The sequence below is a fragment of the Balaenoptera borealis genome (genome assembly GCF_965194805.1).
Source record: "Balaenoptera borealis genome assembly, chromosome: 9".
In the NCBI taxonomy this organism is placed as follows: Eukaryota; Metazoa; Chordata; class Mammalia; order Artiodactyla; family Balaenopteridae; genus Balaenoptera; species Balaenoptera borealis.
Genome location: NC_138873.1, coordinates 51,751,954 through 51,769,683, shown reverse-complemented (window position 1 = coordinate 51,769,683; position 17,730 = coordinate 51,751,954). Strand labels below are relative to the sequence as shown.

At 40.4% G+C, this 17,730-nt stretch overlaps 1 protein-coding gene across 1 annotated transcript in view; it reads right to left on the bottom strand.

Annotated features, from left to right (window-relative positions):
• The window catches only part of OSTM1 (osteoclastogenesis associated transmembrane protein 1), a 37,709-nt gene extending 34,998 nt beyond the window's left edge, over positions 1–2,711 (bottom strand). Inside the window, exon 1 of the mRNA XM_082404880.1 lies at positions 2,208–2,711. Coding sequence (XP_082261006.1) covers positions 2,208–2,612 — 405 coding nt within the window. The 5' untranslated portion in view covers positions 2,613–2,711. The remainder of the gene's footprint in view (positions 1–2,207) is intronic.
• Positions 2,712–17,730: the final 15,019 nt, after the last annotated feature.

The window sequence follows — 17,730 nt, the reverse complement described above, 5'->3', positions numbered from 1 at the left end:
CCTGCACATAATAGGTACTCAATAATTTTTTTTTAGTGAATGAGAAGCACTACATTTTCTGATCTCCAATGAAAGACATAGATTACGTTATGCTATGTTCCAATTTTCTCCCTATATTCCTAACAATTTATTAATCTACACTAAAACTATGTTGAACACTTCTAGATACATACCTCCAATCATAGGTAATATATATATATATATATACATATCTATATGTCTATCCATCTGCTTATATAAATTTTAAACAAACCAAGTATAATAAGATGAAGATTAGCAATTGAGAATTTGGGGGGCCAAAGCATCCTGGCAACCACTCTGGTGATGCTGAACAGCTCAATGAAACTACATCTCTATTCAGTTTAAATTAAAGAAGAAAGTATGACTCTAAGTAAGAGGGAATCCGTCAATTCTACTATTCAGGTTTCACAAATCACTGTATTCTTTACCTTGAGATAATAAAACTATATGGAGTCCTTGACCCAGTAATTCCAAGAGGAAGTGACTAGAAAATAGAATTCTCATCAGATAACTCTATTACAGTTAAATGAATCAGCTTGCTGTACCACAGAAATAGCTTGCTAATTTCTACCTTTGATTCTTTTTCTCCTTGTTATAATCCCCTCCTCTCAATCAATCCATGGACATGGATTCATCCTAAAGAGGTGAGAAAGAATGACTCACAGTCATTCTGGCCACAGAACAATGCACCTAACTGCTTAAAACAGAATATGATGCCATATCATATCCTGCTGTAGTTGACAGGGACAAGTCTTTGGTGTTCTACTTTAAAATCATGGTGAGATATACTATATATATATGTATACACACACACACACACACACACACACACACATATATAGCCCTTGCTATACCCAGTAGAAGTATGCCTGAAAAATACTGCATGTAGGCCTACATTTACTTAAAGTACCTTGAAAAGTAGCTCTTTACAGAGACCGGCCACAGAATTTATTTAATGCAAATAAATTCCCTATTTTTGTAAAAAATACATATTTATGTCAAGTAATATCAGGCTGACAAAGTAGGATGCAACTCTATATGTTTATATTTTGTCAAATCAACTATGATTTATGAAATAATTCCAACCACATTTTCATGAGACTTTTTTTCTCAGTACAAGAGGAACTTTCCACTCCATAATCGCAAAGTCATTTCTCCTGTTTTTCCTTTACAAGGCATATCCAGCCCATACCTCATGACTCCCGCCAGCCCTGACACTCTAATCCTTTCCTACTCTAGCCCCTATAAGGTACTTAGGAACAAGGACATGTCTCTGTGCCTGCCTGCCTTCCTTCCTTCCTCCCTTCCTCCCTTTCTTTCTTTCTCTTTCTTTCTTTTAATCAAGACCCTCACAGCACCAACCACATGACCAGAAGAGCTCTAAGAGTACCAAGAGTGGAGGGCAGATTTACCATTTTGTAAGATTTTAGTTCCCATTTACTGAGAACTATTACTATGTGTAGTAATAGTTTTCTCAGAGTTCCTCTCACACCCATCTTACAGATGAGGCAACAGTTACAGAGAATATAAATTGCCCAGAGTACACCTCGAATAAGCAGAGAAGAACTGGTCTCCTGGCAGAATGGCTCCAGGCTGTATTAATGACTAAAATGAACTCTCATGCATTATCTCTTTTTATTTTTTTAACAGTCACATCTGGCAGCGGCTTTTCTCTATTCTACAGAGGAGGAAACTCCAAGATAGACTCCAAGGTAATTAATCCAAGGTCAAACTGCTAGAAAGTGGTGGATCTGAAAATGCCTGGCTACAAAGCTCAAGTTCCTTACCACCAGCACACTATAGTTTCCCCACTCCACCTGGGGTTTCAGGAAAGAGTCCTTCCTGGGAACTCCAGGTGGAGATGGGAAGAAGCTGCGGCAGACTGGGGGGGAAAGAGGTGAAGAAAGGTAGAGTTGGCGTGCAGAAGCCCCAAGAAAACTAGTCATACCTATGTGCAAATATGTACCAAAAGATGCCCAACAGCAGCCATGGAAGCAAAAATCCAAACCCCAAGCCCCATAATGCCACCCACTTTTCTGATGCCCCTAACTCCACAGTCCCAATCCAACCCCCTTTTCTCACAAATGGGGAAACTGAGCACCCCCCCACCCCAAGTTAACCATCATTCCATCCTCCTCCCTTTCCAACAATCCACGCCAGAGGTCCCGGGTGTGCCTTCTACCCACCCCCACGGCTCGGCTGATGTTGTCCATCTTGCTGGCGACCTGTTGGAAGAGGGGATAGCAGGTCTGACAGAGGCGCACCGGCCGGGCGCCGCGCACTAGACACCCGGTCAGCTCTGCGCTGCTGTTGGCGAAGTCCAGCAGCAGCTCCCGGCACTCGGGATCCAAATCCGGCAAGTCTGGGGGTAGTGACAGTGGCCCCATCCTTCCGCCCTGCAGTAGAGCCAGGGACAAGTCCTCCACCTTCAGCAACTGCTCCTCCGACAGGAGGTCGTGGAGGACCCGGTGGGAACTGCTGCCCAAGGAGAAGGTGCCCAGAGCCAGCCCCGACCACAGCAGCGCCACCAATAGCAGCCGCAGCAGCAGCAACGATGACCTCCGCCGCGCGACTGTCCGGTCCGGGTCCATCGCGGGGTTCACGAACCCCAAGGCGCAGACCTCCACCTCTCCGCCCCTAGTCTGTGCTGCGGACAGCGGCCGCTTCCGGCTTCCTTGGGCGCAGGCCGCGAGCAGGGTCACGAGGCGCGCGCGTCACGGCCCCGCCTCCTGCGCGCGGCGCCCCGCCCCATTGCCTGCAGAGAGACTCTCGCGCAGCGGACCGGCGCGTGTGCGGGAGCGCGCCCACACGGGCGGTTTCGCGCTCTCATCCTGTGCCAAGCGCCTGACCGAGGGGCGCGCGAGACCCGGGTGGCGTCGGCTGTGGAGCCCCGAGCTGAGGCTCGCCTGCCCTATGAATACAGGCGTCGGCCGCTTTTAGCCGTTAAGTCTCGGGGGTCTTGCCCTCGGTTGCCCACCTCTTTAGTTGTTCGCTGAGTTCTAGAAGTCTGAGGAGTTATGTGCCACAGAAAGACGGACGGCCTCCGCCGTGGGAATTACGAGTGAGTTCCCTGAGAAAGCCTGCTGGCACATGCCTTGGCAGGTTTTTTTTACTTGGTATTTCTTAGTATAATTTTCCCCCTCAAAATATTTGGAAAGAGTAATGACGTGTGTTGATTATTTTTGATAGTGGAGCCTAGCGGCTTACAAGCTTTTTTTTTTCTTAAACTCAGCTGTGTCAGCGCTGTCCGATAGACTTCTTGAGGTGATGGAAAGATTCTGTATCTGCGCTCATACGGTAGCCACTAGCCACTTGCGGCTGTGGAGCACTCGTAATGTGGCTACTGCCATCGGGGAACTGAATTTTTAACTGTATTTAATGTGAATGTAAATAGCCCTATCTGGCGAGCGGTGCTGTGTCGGACAGCGCCGGTCTAAGTTCTCGCACTGTGTAGCCTGGTCCTTGGGTGGCTAATGTCCAGGTTTCCTTGCGACTGAAGGGGTTCCTGGGGTGCAGCACAAGCCTGTATCCCAGTGCAAAAACCTGGAAAATCCTCGCCAAACCGCTCAATTTCAAACTCCTATGCAGTTTCTGACAAGCCCAGGGCAATCTCTGGGGAGACTCTGAAAAGCGTCCTGATACCACTACTGGGCTGTAAAAAGAATTTAGCTAATGACCTGGAAAACGGTTTTCTGACAAGTATCTGCTAACAGATTTGGTAGAAGAATTATTTCCTGGCTGTTTTGTGTCATCCCGCTTTCGTTTTTGCCTTGTAAATTGCAGAGCTACTGTACTAATTCCTATTCATCTTATGGTGCTAATTTATGTTTCTGAGAGTTGGTAGAGTTACTTTTTTAGCCAGTCTGTTTGATTATTGTTTTGTGTTCCTAATGGGAAGGGAGAAAATTTCCATAATTTCTTTAACATGCCTGTTTATTCTTTTACTATTACAAACAATATTGCAGGTAATAATCATATCTATACAGGTTGGTATATGTTTAAGATAAATTCCTAGCAGTAGACTTGCTGGGTCAGAGAGTATGTGCATTTGTGATGTTGTTGATTGTGCTATATTACTTTCCACGGAGGTTCAATAATTTACTCATAATGGTTCCTAAAGAACTCTTAAGAATGGTAATTCTAACATGTAGAAAGACCTAAAAGTTATAGGATGACATTTGAGAAAATTAAGACAACTTATTTTACTGGGGTGGCTAATGTCCAGGTTTCCTTAGGACTGAAGGAGTTCCTGGAGTGCAGCACAAACCTGCATCCAATGCAAAAACCTGGAAAATCCTGGGCAAACCACTCAATTTCAAACTTCCCTTCCTGGAGCAATTCCATCCTAAAGCTGTTAGATCAAGTAGCGTAAGGTTGGCATCCATGCTTGGTCAGGTGGGGGTGTCAGAGGCCCAGAGAGGGGTGTCAGAGCACAGGGAAGAAGAGGAAGACATGACGGTGTGGGGGGGCGGGGAATCCTGATGCAGGGTATTGGATCCTGAGTTGGGTAAGAAGGGTTTCCCTGTAAGGGAGGGTACAGCAGTGACGGGGAGTTTGCTTACCTTCAGAAGGATTGATCAAATAGGTAAATATATTAAGGATAATGGGAGTCTGGTTTCTCATTGTCCAAGAAGGGAGTTACAAATATGAAAAGGGAGAAAAGTAGAATGAACTCTGTAGTGTTGGATTAAAATTAGCAATGTATGTATTATTAGTGGCTGCAAATACATATAGAAATAGATTGTGGCTTCTAAATGTCATTCTCCACTAAAAGGAATCAAGAATCCTTGGAGAAATAGCCAATTCTACCGCTGGGGTAGGAAAAGCAGAAGTTTAGCCTGGATCATCTTTTTGTACCAGAAAGTAAGGAAGTGCTGAAAGAATGATGGGGACGTGTCAAGAACACACAGAAGCCAGCTTAACTAGGCTCCCACTGGCCAAATCTGGAACAATTTGAGCATCAAAACAAATAATGGTGGTCAATGGGTCGTAAACCATTGAATAAAACAGGAACCTATAGTGATATATTTAAATAAATGAATAAGCTGAATGTTTCATGGGGATTAAAATATTTACATATTTTCAAAGTCATCTGCTCAAAAAATATGTATTAATTATAAATGGAAAAAATGAGTAAATTTACAGTGGAGAAGTCTGTCAGATCCCACATTAATCAAATGATCAACATGAACGTCATCATAATGGGACAGATAGAAATTGTATGCCACCTGATAGAATGCAGTTAGAAGAACATAGCACCAATTCTATATATTCCTACCAAAAATGCATAACCTGATTCTAATCATGAGAAAACATCAGATAAATCAAGTTGTTTCATTCTGCAAGATATCTAGCCTGTAATCTATAGTGTTATGTCCACAAGAGTCAAGAAAAGATTGAGAAATTGCACCTGACATAAAGGACATTATTCAGACAACTAGCGAAATTTGAATGGGATCTGAGAATTAGATGGTAGTAATGTATAATGTTAATTTCCTGATTTTTATAATTGTATTGTGGTTATGCAAGAGAATGTGTTTATTTGTAAATATAAAATACACAGGAAAGCATTCAGGGGTGATAGGACATCAGGGCAGCAACTTACTTTTTTTTGAGGTATAGTTGATTTACAATACTGTGTTAGTTTCAGGTGTATAGCAAAGTGATTCAGTCATATATTTTTTTTCAGATTATTTTCCGTTATAGGTTATTACAAGATATTGAATATTATTCCCTGTGTTATACAGTAAATCCTTGTTGCTTATCTATTTTATATACAGTAGTGTGTATCTGTTAATCCCATACTCTTAATTTATCCCTCTCCCCCTCCCTTTCCCCTTTGGTAACCATAAGTTTGTTTTCTGTCTGTGAGTCTGTTTATGCTTTGTATATACATTCATTTGTATTATTTTTTAGATTCCACCTGTAAGTGATATCATATAATATTTGTCTTTGTCTGACTTACTTCACTTAGTATGATGTTCTCTAGGTACATCCATGTTGCTGCAAATGGCAATATTTCATTCTTTTTATGGCTGAGTAGTATTCCATTGTATATATGTACCACATCTTCTTTAGCCATTCATCTGTCAGTGGACGCTTAGGTTGCTTCCATGTCTTGGCTATTGTAAATAGTGCTGCTGTGAACATTGGGATGCATGTACCTTTTCAAATTAGAGTTTTTCATCTTTTCTGGATATATGCCCAGGAGTGGGATTGCTGGATCATATGGTAGCTCTATTTTTAGTTTTTTTAAGGGACCTCCATACTTTTTTCCATAGTGGATGCACCAATTTACATTCCCACCAACAGTGTAAGAGGGTTCTCTTTTCTCCACACCCTCTCCAGCATTTATCATTTGTAGATTTCTTGATGGTAGCCATTCTGACCAGTGTGAGGTGATATCTCATTGTCGTTTTGATTCAGCAACTTACTTTCAGTTGGTTCTGGAAAGAAATGATTTGTACTGTGCTTCCAACTTTTTTGTAAGCTTGATATTGTTTCAAAATTTAAAATACATTGTAAAAAAATTAGGGTACAGCAGTGCAATAGAATTCTGTGCATTTGACGTCTTATGTACCCAATGTGGAACAATTGCCAACATAAATTAAATGGAAAAAAAGAAAGTGTCAAGAAAAAGAATTTTTAATGCTCATGCATACATATGCATAGACTGTCTCCAGAAGGATACACTAAGTGTGGTCACTTTGATAGAAGAGGAATTGAATTGAGTAGTATGGGAACAGGGCTAGAAGAGAGACTGTTCATTGTAAACTTTATTACTTTTAAATTTTTGTTCCGTGTGAATATTATTCTTACTCAAAAAATTAATAAAAATGAAAAGATAGTTTCTTACCTTGTCAGCTATCAGTGGGTTCAGGGCATTTGTGAATCCTACGAAACTTTTTCATAGAATTTTGTACGTATGTATATCTTTCTGAGAAGAGTGACATAACTTTCATCAGTTTTTTTTTTTTTAATTTATTTATTTTTGGCTGTGTTGGGTCTTCGTTTCTGTGTGAGGGCTTTCTCTAGTTGCGGCAAGTGGGGGCCACTCTTCATCGCGGTGTGCGGGCCTCTCACTATCGTGGCCTCTCTTGTTGCAGAGCACAGGCTCCAGACGTGCAGGCTCAGTAGTTGTGGCGCACGGGCTTAGTTGCTCCGCGGCATGTGGGATCTTCCCAGACCAGGGCTCGAACCCGTGTCCCCTGCATTAGCAGGCAGATTCTCAACCACTGCGCCACCAGGGAAACCCCTCATCATAGTTTTTAATAGGGGTCTGTGATCCAAAAGATTAAGAACCATAGATTTAAAATAAACCCAAATAAAATTCCTTCCTACAAGTTTAAGAATTACATTAAATTGCTTTTTATCTCACGTATCTTAGAACATGTGACACAAAAAACAAAGCAAAACAAAAAAACAGTAATTTATTGTGGTATGCACTAGAATAAACAAAGATCACTAGAACACCATTGTGCTCACAAAGAATAGGACATAAAATCAAATTGTGTACAATAAAGTTAAATATTAAAGGCGGTAATGTGGAGGTGTTTTAGGAGCAATAAATATTGAAATAACTGTGCCTAGGGATTTGGAGAAGAGTCAGAAACCTTTTCAAAGAGGAGGTGATTTTCGAGTGAGGTTTTATAGAATGAATAAGAATTCACCCAGTGGCAGCTCTAGAATGTCTCTATCAGAGGAGTGAATGGCAGCAGTCTAGATAGAAGGAAAGACTGGAGAACTTGTCTTAAAGCAGAATCTGCATGGCAAGCACACTATTTTTACTTAGAGCTTATGTTTATTAGGGTTACTGATGGAGATTATAGGGATGGTGCTAAAAGCAATCTGCCCACTTGGTACTTTCTATGCTAAAAAGCTTAAGTTTTATCCTGTAGGCAGTGGGGAACCATTAAAAGATTTAAGCAGGACAATGATATAATCATACAGGCATTTTAGGAAGAGAACTCTCACAGCAGTGGAGATTTTTTTTTTTTTTACAGTACTAAGACTAAAGCCTAATTAAAGTAACTACATTAAAGGCCTAAAGGAGGCTGAGGTGGAAGTGGGAGAGAAGAGGGATTAGATTAAAGAGATAGTTATGATAGAGAAGAATGAGAATTGATGGTTATGTAGATATGGGCATGTGAACCAGTGATGACTTGAAGTTTACAAGTTTAGATAACTGGGTAAATGGCGGTGCCATGGACAGGAATAGAATAGAAATATTGGAAGAGTGGAATACATTTGGACTGGAATAGAAACAATGAATTCAACTGGAATTGTCAGTTCAGGATGCTTCTGATAGAGATACCCAGGGAGCATTTTAAATTACATATCTGGTATATAGTAGAGTGGCCTAGGTTAGAGATTTAGAATTGGGAATCGTTGTGGTGGTTGAATCCCTGGAGGTAAAGTAAGTCAACCAGAGATTGAGACACTGATTAATTAATGATTGTTGAAGAAGATTATTTTCATAGATGATATGCATAATAGCCCTGTAATATCAGAATAGGATCAAGAAAAGGTCTTGTTCTGAGTGTAAACTTAATAACCAAAGGAATGCCACTGCCTAAATGCAGGTACTTTGCATCTCTTACATACATTAGTGCAACAGTAAAGGATAGAGATCAAAGAAAAAAGGCAAGAAACCCAGAGAAGAAGAGAAATTGACCTTAGTACCATCCCAGATTCCTCTAGTAAGTTAAAAATGTGAATCAAGACTATCTGTGAGACTTCTCAAAAATTTGTTTTCATGGAAATTTTTTAAGAAAATTTACCCCAAATTTAGAAGTAAAGCAAAAGAGTCACTACACTGGGGCAAGCAAGGATTACTTAATTTTCAAGTCTAGGAGAATGAACCTGTGTTTGGCTCTTTACTATTTAATTAGAGCTCAGACACTATGAAGCTACATGTTAATGTGTAGATTTCTCTCTGCTAGGAAAGATAACCCCAAAGATTATGGTTTGATTACCCTAAGGGACATTAGCATGTTTTGCATCTAACCTAGCAATATTCTTTCTTTTTTTCAGTGCCTTTATTCAGTTTGAGAAACATTAATGAGCTAATAAATACTTGACACATTTTTATTCTATATTTGTATGAGAGTCATGTTTTTATCTTTTTGAAAATTGTATTTTGACAGTTCTTTCCTTCAAAATATGTAGAATGGAGGAAAACTAAGGATATAAGCCAAGAAGGTAGTCAAAGATGATCAGAAGAGCTCAGAGATCAAGGCCAATAACCAGTCTCCCTGCTATCAGTCTTTCTCCCCTGTGGTCTACTCAACCATACAAGCAAAGTGATCCTTTCAAAGCCTCAGTTGGGTGATATCATCCCTTATGCTCTGACCACACCAGTGGCTATACATCTCACTCAAAGTTAAAGGCAGAGTCTTTACTATGTCCTAGAAGAATCTACATGATCTGCCACTCCCAACAGCATGCTCTTTCCCCCAACTGGCTTTCTGCTTCTCCATAGCCCTTAATACTATACAAAATTCTATATATTTATTTTCTATCTCCTTCCACTGGGTTTTTGTTGTTGTTGTTCCACTGCTCTATCTCTAGTACTTAGAACAGTGCTTGGCACTTAATAGATGCTCAGTAAATATTTATTGAAAGATGATTTCATTTGGAGAGGGTGGAGAATAAGAAGCTCAAGGCTTGAAAAGAAGGTGAAATAATTGTTTTAGATAGTGAGAAAGTGAACATATTAGGTAAGTGTGACAAGATTGCCAGCCAATATTGAATGCCTATTTGAGATTTGTGGACACAATTTTAAGGTTTGACCAGTCGGCCTAATTATGTGTTCTCTTCAGCAACGGTCAGCTGTTCAGGTGAAAGCATAGAGCAGCATAAAGGCTGAGCTTAAAATTGTTGGGGCATTGCTTAATCCAGTACGATGAAAAGAGAGAGCACATACCACCTTATACATCTCCTCACCTGACCCAGTCTCCCATGGCTTCCCACCTTCCCAAATCATTCCACTGGGTCATTTGGAAGTCACAGTCTATCATCCATAATCTTCCTTTCCCTCAATATTTTCTCTTCCTCTTTGCCCTAACAAAACCTGGGTATCTTTTGATGACTTCATTTCCACTATGCTTCATGACCTCTAAAGATTTCATGGAGCTTCCTCAAGAGTAGCCCTAGGTCGAGGGTAAGTGGAGATCAGGCAGCATTCTTATCCCCAAGCAGAGCAGTTTACTTTGATCTACTTTACATGTTGGAATTCCACATAAGATTTTTTTAAACAGTTCTACTAGGGGAAAAAAATAGTTTGGAAACCACTGTTTTATTACATTTTTGCAGTGGCCTACTGTCTGCTCTGTGTTTCCATTCTTCCTATTTATAAGCTTATACTGATCCTGTTCTACCACCATGTATTGGTATATGAGACCAGATAAGTTAGCTTTTTAGTTCATAGGTCTTTGGACCCAGAAGAGCCACATTTGAACCTGCTATAGAGACTACCACATATCACCCAAAGAAGTGAGTCCAGACTCAAACACAGAGTCTAGACTTTGAGCTTTATACAATGACAACATGGGACTTTGGAGCTGTTTCCCTTGGAGGGGGAATGAGTGTATTTTGCCTGCAGGAAGGAGAGTGAACCAGTGATTTAGGTGAGCTGTGGTAGTCATTAATATTTTTCACTAAATATTTCCAGTGTTTCTCCTGTGCACATAATAGGATTGCATTTTGCTGTGCCCTTGAAGTTTGCCCTGACTTGAAGTTAGGTTAGCCATTTGACTTAATTTGGCCAGTAAAATGTGAGCAAGAATGACAGGTGGAAGCTTTAGAGATGAGTGTATGATTCACCAGGGGTCCCACCCACCCATCACAATGACTAACACTTTTCTAAATGATGGAGATTCTGTTGGCCTAAGTGAGAAAGCATAGAACAGAACTCCCAGCTGACTGACTTGTGATGGATGTTCAACTTGAATGAGAAATAAACCTTTGTTTTTATAAGCTACTAAGATTTAGGGATTGGTTTTTACCCCAGGAAAACCTAGTCATCGTAATATATATTTATTTGCTGATTTTCTCTCCACTATTTTCTCTGGTTCTCTCTCTTTGGATCTCCTTTTATTTGGATGTTAGACTTTATCGAGGAAATTGCTCAACTTCCTTCAATATCCATCCTCTTCTTCCTTTTAATAACTCTCTCCTGAGTTTTGACGGCATAGGCAGGACTACATCCCCCAGCCTCCCTTGCAGCTAGATGTGAACAGAAGTGATACATGTACCTTATGAGTCATATCTTTAAGTTTTGACTTTTATTGACCTCCTTCCTGCTAGTTAGGGAATGTTAACAACTGAAACAGCAGCCCTGGCTACAGGGATGGATATGGATGTAAAATGTTTGGCATGACAGAGCCAGCTGGTCATAAAGCAGAGCCATTTACCTACCCTAGGCTACAGAGAAATAAACTTCTTTGCTATTTAAGCCACTATATATTGGAGTCTCTTTGTTATAACAACTTAAGCTGCTTCCTGATATAGTCCCCCTAGGCTGTTACTTTAATTTTCTCATCTTCTGTGTCCTCTCCTATTTTTCCATTTCTGTGTCTTTTTACCCTACTTTCTGGAGATTTCATTACCTTTGTTTTCCAGTGCTGCTTCTAAGTTTTCATTTCTGCTGCTACATTTTTAATTTCCAGTAGTTCTTTTTTTGTAGATGCTATATGCTCTCTTTAAAGTTTTCTTCTTCCTCATAGCCTGGTTCCTCCAAGCTGCTTTTTTCTTCATTTTTCCTTGGATTTCTGGTGAACTTTGGCTCTTTCTGCTTATATTTAAGAGAGAGGCACTACAAAGATGAATGGAAGCTCATGGAAAGGGCTTTTTGACTGTAGGGATCACTATAGGCCAGTGGTTATCAACTGGGGACAATTTATCCTCCTCCACTGGGAACATTGGCAGTGTGTAGAGACATTTTTGGTTGTTGCAACAGGGGTAGGGGTATTGCTGGTATCTAGTGTGTAGAGACCAGGACTACTAAACATCTTACAATGCACAGAATGGTCACCCAAAACAAAGAACTGAAAACAGAAATATTTTAGATCTTTTCTCTTGTGCAGATCACGCTCTTCAGAGAAGACTTGCCAATATGCTATCTGGCTGCCAGCATTCTGAGATCCTAGCAGTGGAAAAAGACTGTCAGTCTTTGCATTCTGTTAGTAAACCTTTATTTAATTACCCTATTTTTAGTAAAACACTCCTGCCCTCAAATATGCTTGTGCCTCTTGGTCCAGACTCCCTCTGTTTCACTTTCTCCAGAGATCAGAACTTCAGGGGTATTCTGCTGGAATCAGAGTGAGACAGAGTTGTAGGGAGGGTATTGTAAACAAACTTTCAAATATCATCTTCTTTTTAGCTCCTCCACCTACATTTTCAGAGGTACCTGAGGTCCCCCACTTCCTGGGTTATTTGAGAGTTCTATAATGTAATTCACTTGCTTTTTTTTTCCCTCCCACTGCAGGTTTAGGATTCAATTTTCCTGGTTCTGCTAAGTCAGTTATCATTAGTCCATCTGCTTTCCAACTTCCAATATTCTTTTTTTTTTTTTTATAAATTTATTTATTTATTTATTTATGGCTATGTTGGGTCTTTGTTTCTGTACGAGGGCTTTCTCTAGTTGTGGCGAGCGGGGGCCACTCTTCATCGCTGTGCGCGGGCCTCTCACTGTCACGGCCTCTCTTGTTGCGGAGCACAGGCTCCAGACACGCAGGCTCAGTAGTTGTGGCTCACGGGCCCAGTTGCTCCGCAGCATGTGGGATCTTCCCAGACCAGGGCTCGAACCCGTGTGCCCTGCATTGGCCGGCGGATTCTCAACCACTGCGCCACCAGGGAAGCCCCCAATATTCTTATTTTGTTTTCTTCCCTCCTGTTGTCTATGTCCTTGTGTGTCTTTTAAAAAAAATCCTTTCACTGTCATTTTGGTGAGATTTCAGGAAGAAACAGATCTAATCATGCATTCAGCTTGCTGTCTTAAATGGCAGTTTCCTCTATTTTACCTCATTCTTCATTAAAGTAATTAGAATGTGTCTCTTATTCACCACCCCCCACTCCCATGAGATGATAACCTCATGGGGAATGTGAACTGTGTCCTGTTTATATTTGTATACTCAGAAGTACCTGGCCTTAATAGGTACTCAGTACATTTGCTGCACTGAACTTATGTAATGCAATTACACATCTGCTTTAAATGCTTTTTCCATTAATATATCAGTGGAAACTTATACTTCTATTTTCCTAATTCTTTAGTATGCAAAAATGCAATAAGTTAACTCCTAATGTCCGTAAACTTTGCATGCCTGACTAAAATGACCGGAACACATGGAACACATAAATCATGTTCATTCATGACACTTCGCAGAGAGTCTCATGTACTTACTCTGGTGGCCAATCTCATTTCTAAATCTCCTGCTCCTAAATAGAGTATTTTATAGCCTCTGCGTTAGAAGATATTTTTAAAACAGTGAAGTTTAATTACATTTACCTGACAAACTATCTGGTTGTAAATGTATATTTCTAACAGATAAATCTTATTAGGACTTCATGTTTGTAGCAGTATATTTTAAAATAAATATCTGCTCAATAAAGAAATGAATAGAGGGCTTCCTTGGTGGCGCAGTGGTTAAGAATCCGCCTGCCAATGCAGGGGACACGGGTTCGAGCCCTGGTCTGGGACGATCCCACATGCCGTGGAGCAACTAAGCCCGTGCGCCACAACTACTGAGCCTGCGCTCTAGTGCCTGCAAGCCGCAACTACTGAGCCTGCGAGCCACAACTACTGAAGCCCGCGTGCCGCAACAAGAGAAGCCACTGCAATGAGAAGCCCGCACACTGCAACCAAGAGTAGCCCCCACTCGCCACAACTAGAGAAAGTCTGTGCACAGCAACAAAGACACAATGCAGCCAAAAATAAAAATAAATAAAATAAATTTATTTAAAAAAAAAAGAAATGAATAGACATACACATTAATATGTGCGTTCAGTATTTGTACATTATCAGTGACCAAATTCTGATCGCTGAATCCATGTCCTAATATAACAGGAAAATCTGGTTGTTAATTAGATACCTAATACATGATGCTGTTTCTCCCATTGCTAGGATTCACAGGTCCAGGACTCAAGGGGTAGAAATGGGAGTGTCACCACTCACTATCACCCCTATTGACTTATTACCAAAATTTTTGCTTCCTGTCCATGTGACCTTATGTTTTCCTAGCTTAGAGGTCTTAGTTCCAAAAGGTGGAATGCTTCCACCAGGAGACACAATGATTCCATTGAACTGGAAGTTAAAACTGCTGCCTGACCACACTGGGCTCCTCATGCATTTTAATCAGTAAGCAAAGAAGGAAATTTCTGTGTTGGCTGGGGTGACTGATCCTGACTACCAAGGGGGACTTGGACTACTGCTTCACAATGGAGGTAAGGAAGAGTATGTCTGGAATATAGGAGATCCCTTAGTATCACCATACCCTGAGATTAAGGCCAATGGAAAAATACAGCAGCCCAATCCAGGCAGGACTACTGATGACCCAGACCCTTCAGGAATGAAGATTTGGGTCACTCCACCAGGTAAAGAACCGTGAGCAGCTGAGGTGCTTGCTGAAGACAAAAGGAATACAAAATTGGTAGTGGAAGAAGGTAGTTATAAATACCAGCTATGACCACATAACTAGTTATAGAAATGAGGACGTAATTGTCATGAGTACTCTCCCTTATTTTGTTATGAGTATGTGTGTGTGTATCTCAAATATCTTTGTTTTCTTCCCTCTCTTATTCCTTTATCATATAAAATAAGATATATTGGCTTTATGTCATTTAAGTATTTAAGTATCGTTAATTTTACATCGTATTTAAGTATCGTTAATTTTACATCGTAGAATTTAAGTATCGTTAATTTTACATCATAGAATTTAAGTTATGGGATATCAAGGAAAAGAGTAAACACCATTCCAGGACGTTACCTCCTCTTCTGTGGAAGTGGTTAGTGTGTTTCTGGCCATATGCAGGATAGTTGTATCATGGTAGGTAGAATTATGACCTTGTTATTGTCTTTATTTAGAGATTAAGCTTGTTTTAAGGAGATGCACATGGGTGCCAAGTTTACAAGGGGTGGATTTGTGATGGTTAATTTTATGTGTCAACTTGACTGGGCCATGGGGTGTCCAGCATTTAGTCAAACATTATTCAGATTGTGTCCGTGATGGTGTTTTTTGTGTGTGTTTTTTTTTTTTTAAAGAGAGTTTATTCTTTTTTTTTTTTTTTAATTTATTTATTTATTTTTGGCTGTGTTGGGTCTTCGTTTCTGTGCGGGGGCTTTCCCTAGCTGCGGCAAGCAGGGGCCACTCTTCATCGCGGTGTGCGGGCCTCTCACTATTGCGGCCTCTCTTGTTGCGGAGCACAGGCTCCAGACGCGCAGGCTCAGTAATTGTGGCTCATGGGCCTAGTTGCTCCGCGGCATGTGGGATCTTCCCAGACCAGGGCTCGAACCCGTGTCCCCTGCATTGGCAGGCAGATTCTCAACCACTGCGCCACCAGGGAAGCCCCGTGATGGTGTTTTTGGGTAAGCCAACATTTGAATGAGCACAGTGAGTAAAGCAGATTGCTCTCTCTAATGTGGGTAGCCTTATCCAATCAAGCAGAGACCTAAATAGAACAAAAGCGTTGAGTATGAGGAAACTCCTCCTGCCTCACTGCTTTGAGCTAGGACGTTGACTTTTTTCCCTGCCTTTGGACTTTAACTGCAACATTAGCTCTTCTTGGGTCTTGAGCCTGCCAGCTTTCAGATTGGAAGTTACACCATCGGCTCTCCTGGTTCTCAGGCCTTCAGACACAGACTGTAACTATACATCAGTAACTATACCCACTACAGATCTTAGGACTTCTCAGCCTCCATAATCATGTGAGGCAATTTCTCATAATAAATATCCCTCCCTCCTCCCCATGTATATCTATATATCTATATCTATATCTATATTATATCTCCTGTTGGTTCCATTTCTCTGGAGAACCCTGACTAATACAGATACCTAATTATAAATAGAAAGGTGATTGCACTATTTTAAAAATCTTGTTAATTATTCAATTCTTATTAATAACCATATACTATAGATTTTATGTATCTCTTGGCAGTTTCAAAGTATGTTTTATTATTGTTTGTTATCCATTATTAAATTTCCTGGGATACATAGATAGCTAGAGAAATAAATAAGGTGCTATTTCTATACAGTATGCCTTTTTAAATATCAAAAGTTAAGTATTCTTTGAAAGTTAAGTCATATTCACTGTGTACATGGCAACAGAAGCAGGAGGAAGCAAATGTTACAAACAAGGTAAAATGTATGAATGTCCATGTCTCAGAGAAATGGATGTTCTTCAGTTTACCTATGGCAACATTTGGAGCAAGTACCACTTGTTGTCATCCCTTACTTGAAGACCCGGCCAATGTTAAATTGTTTGCTTTCCCTCTTTTGTAAACTATTTTATTTTCCTTCCAATTCTAATTCTGCCCAATTGCTCTATTCAAGTAAAGTTACTTAATCTCCCCTGTTCTGATTGATATTTTAATTATTCAGTTATTTCCATCTGCGTCCACCTCAGCTTTGTATGAAGAATGGAAAACTCTGCTTTCTGTATTTGAATAATAAAACTATGGACTAGGTCTTTTTTTTTTCTCTCCAAAATTAGAGAAATAAATTACCCACACAAAAGCAACCGTTCTACTTTTCTGAGTACCATGGAGGAGATAGTTGCCTCTCTGTGTTCCCTTTTGTTAGTCTGCTAACATTTTAAAGAGTATGGCAACTATTTAAAATAATTACTTGGTTTGACAGCAAATCAATCAATCAATCTTGGACTTGTCAGATGTGAACTAAGATATCATTTTGACTCTCCTGGGTACCTGGCTTGTATTCCTAGATCTTCAGAGACAGAGATTCTCTGTGCATTTGAGAATAACTACTGGCTGATCTGATAGAGGCAATAATGTGACTGTGGGACTTGACAATAGGCTTCCATCAGGACAGTCTGTCTGTTGGATCTCTTTTGATTTCAAGAAACAAAACCCAACTCAAGTTAACTTAAGCAAAAAGTAGAAAATATAAGGATCAAACCAAGGCCATGTCTCAGGATGGGACTGAAACTATGCACCAGACACTCTCTCTGTCTTTGCCCACTTTATGTATCTCTTTACCCAGTCTTTATGGTAGAAAATATGGCTGAACAAACTCCATTTTTTATATCTCATGCATTAAGGATTTCAACCTAGGCAAAGACCAGATCTTTTACTCCCAATTTGAAGTTTTCCAAGGATGAATCTCTGTTCAGCCCAAACTTGAGCCAGGACAACAATTAGGGTTCATAATTTATACCCATGGCTGCTTGGAGGCTATCCTGTGACCATGTAGATGAGAGGGAACGGGAGAAGTTTGCAGAGAAGGGAGGCTGGATGGCACACTTAATAGGTATCTACTGCAAGGCCCTCCTCATGGAAAATTGATCTTAAACAGTAGCCTACTGGAGTCCATGCTGTGGAAAAGGAAATGGATGGTATTAAGGTATGTTGGGTAAAAGGAGGAATTTTGAGGCAATTGGGCTTTTGGGGGTCACTTCAATATATACCATAAGTATGTTTTTTAAAAATATAGCTCATTATTTGAACCATTCTTACACAAAGAGATTTAATTGACT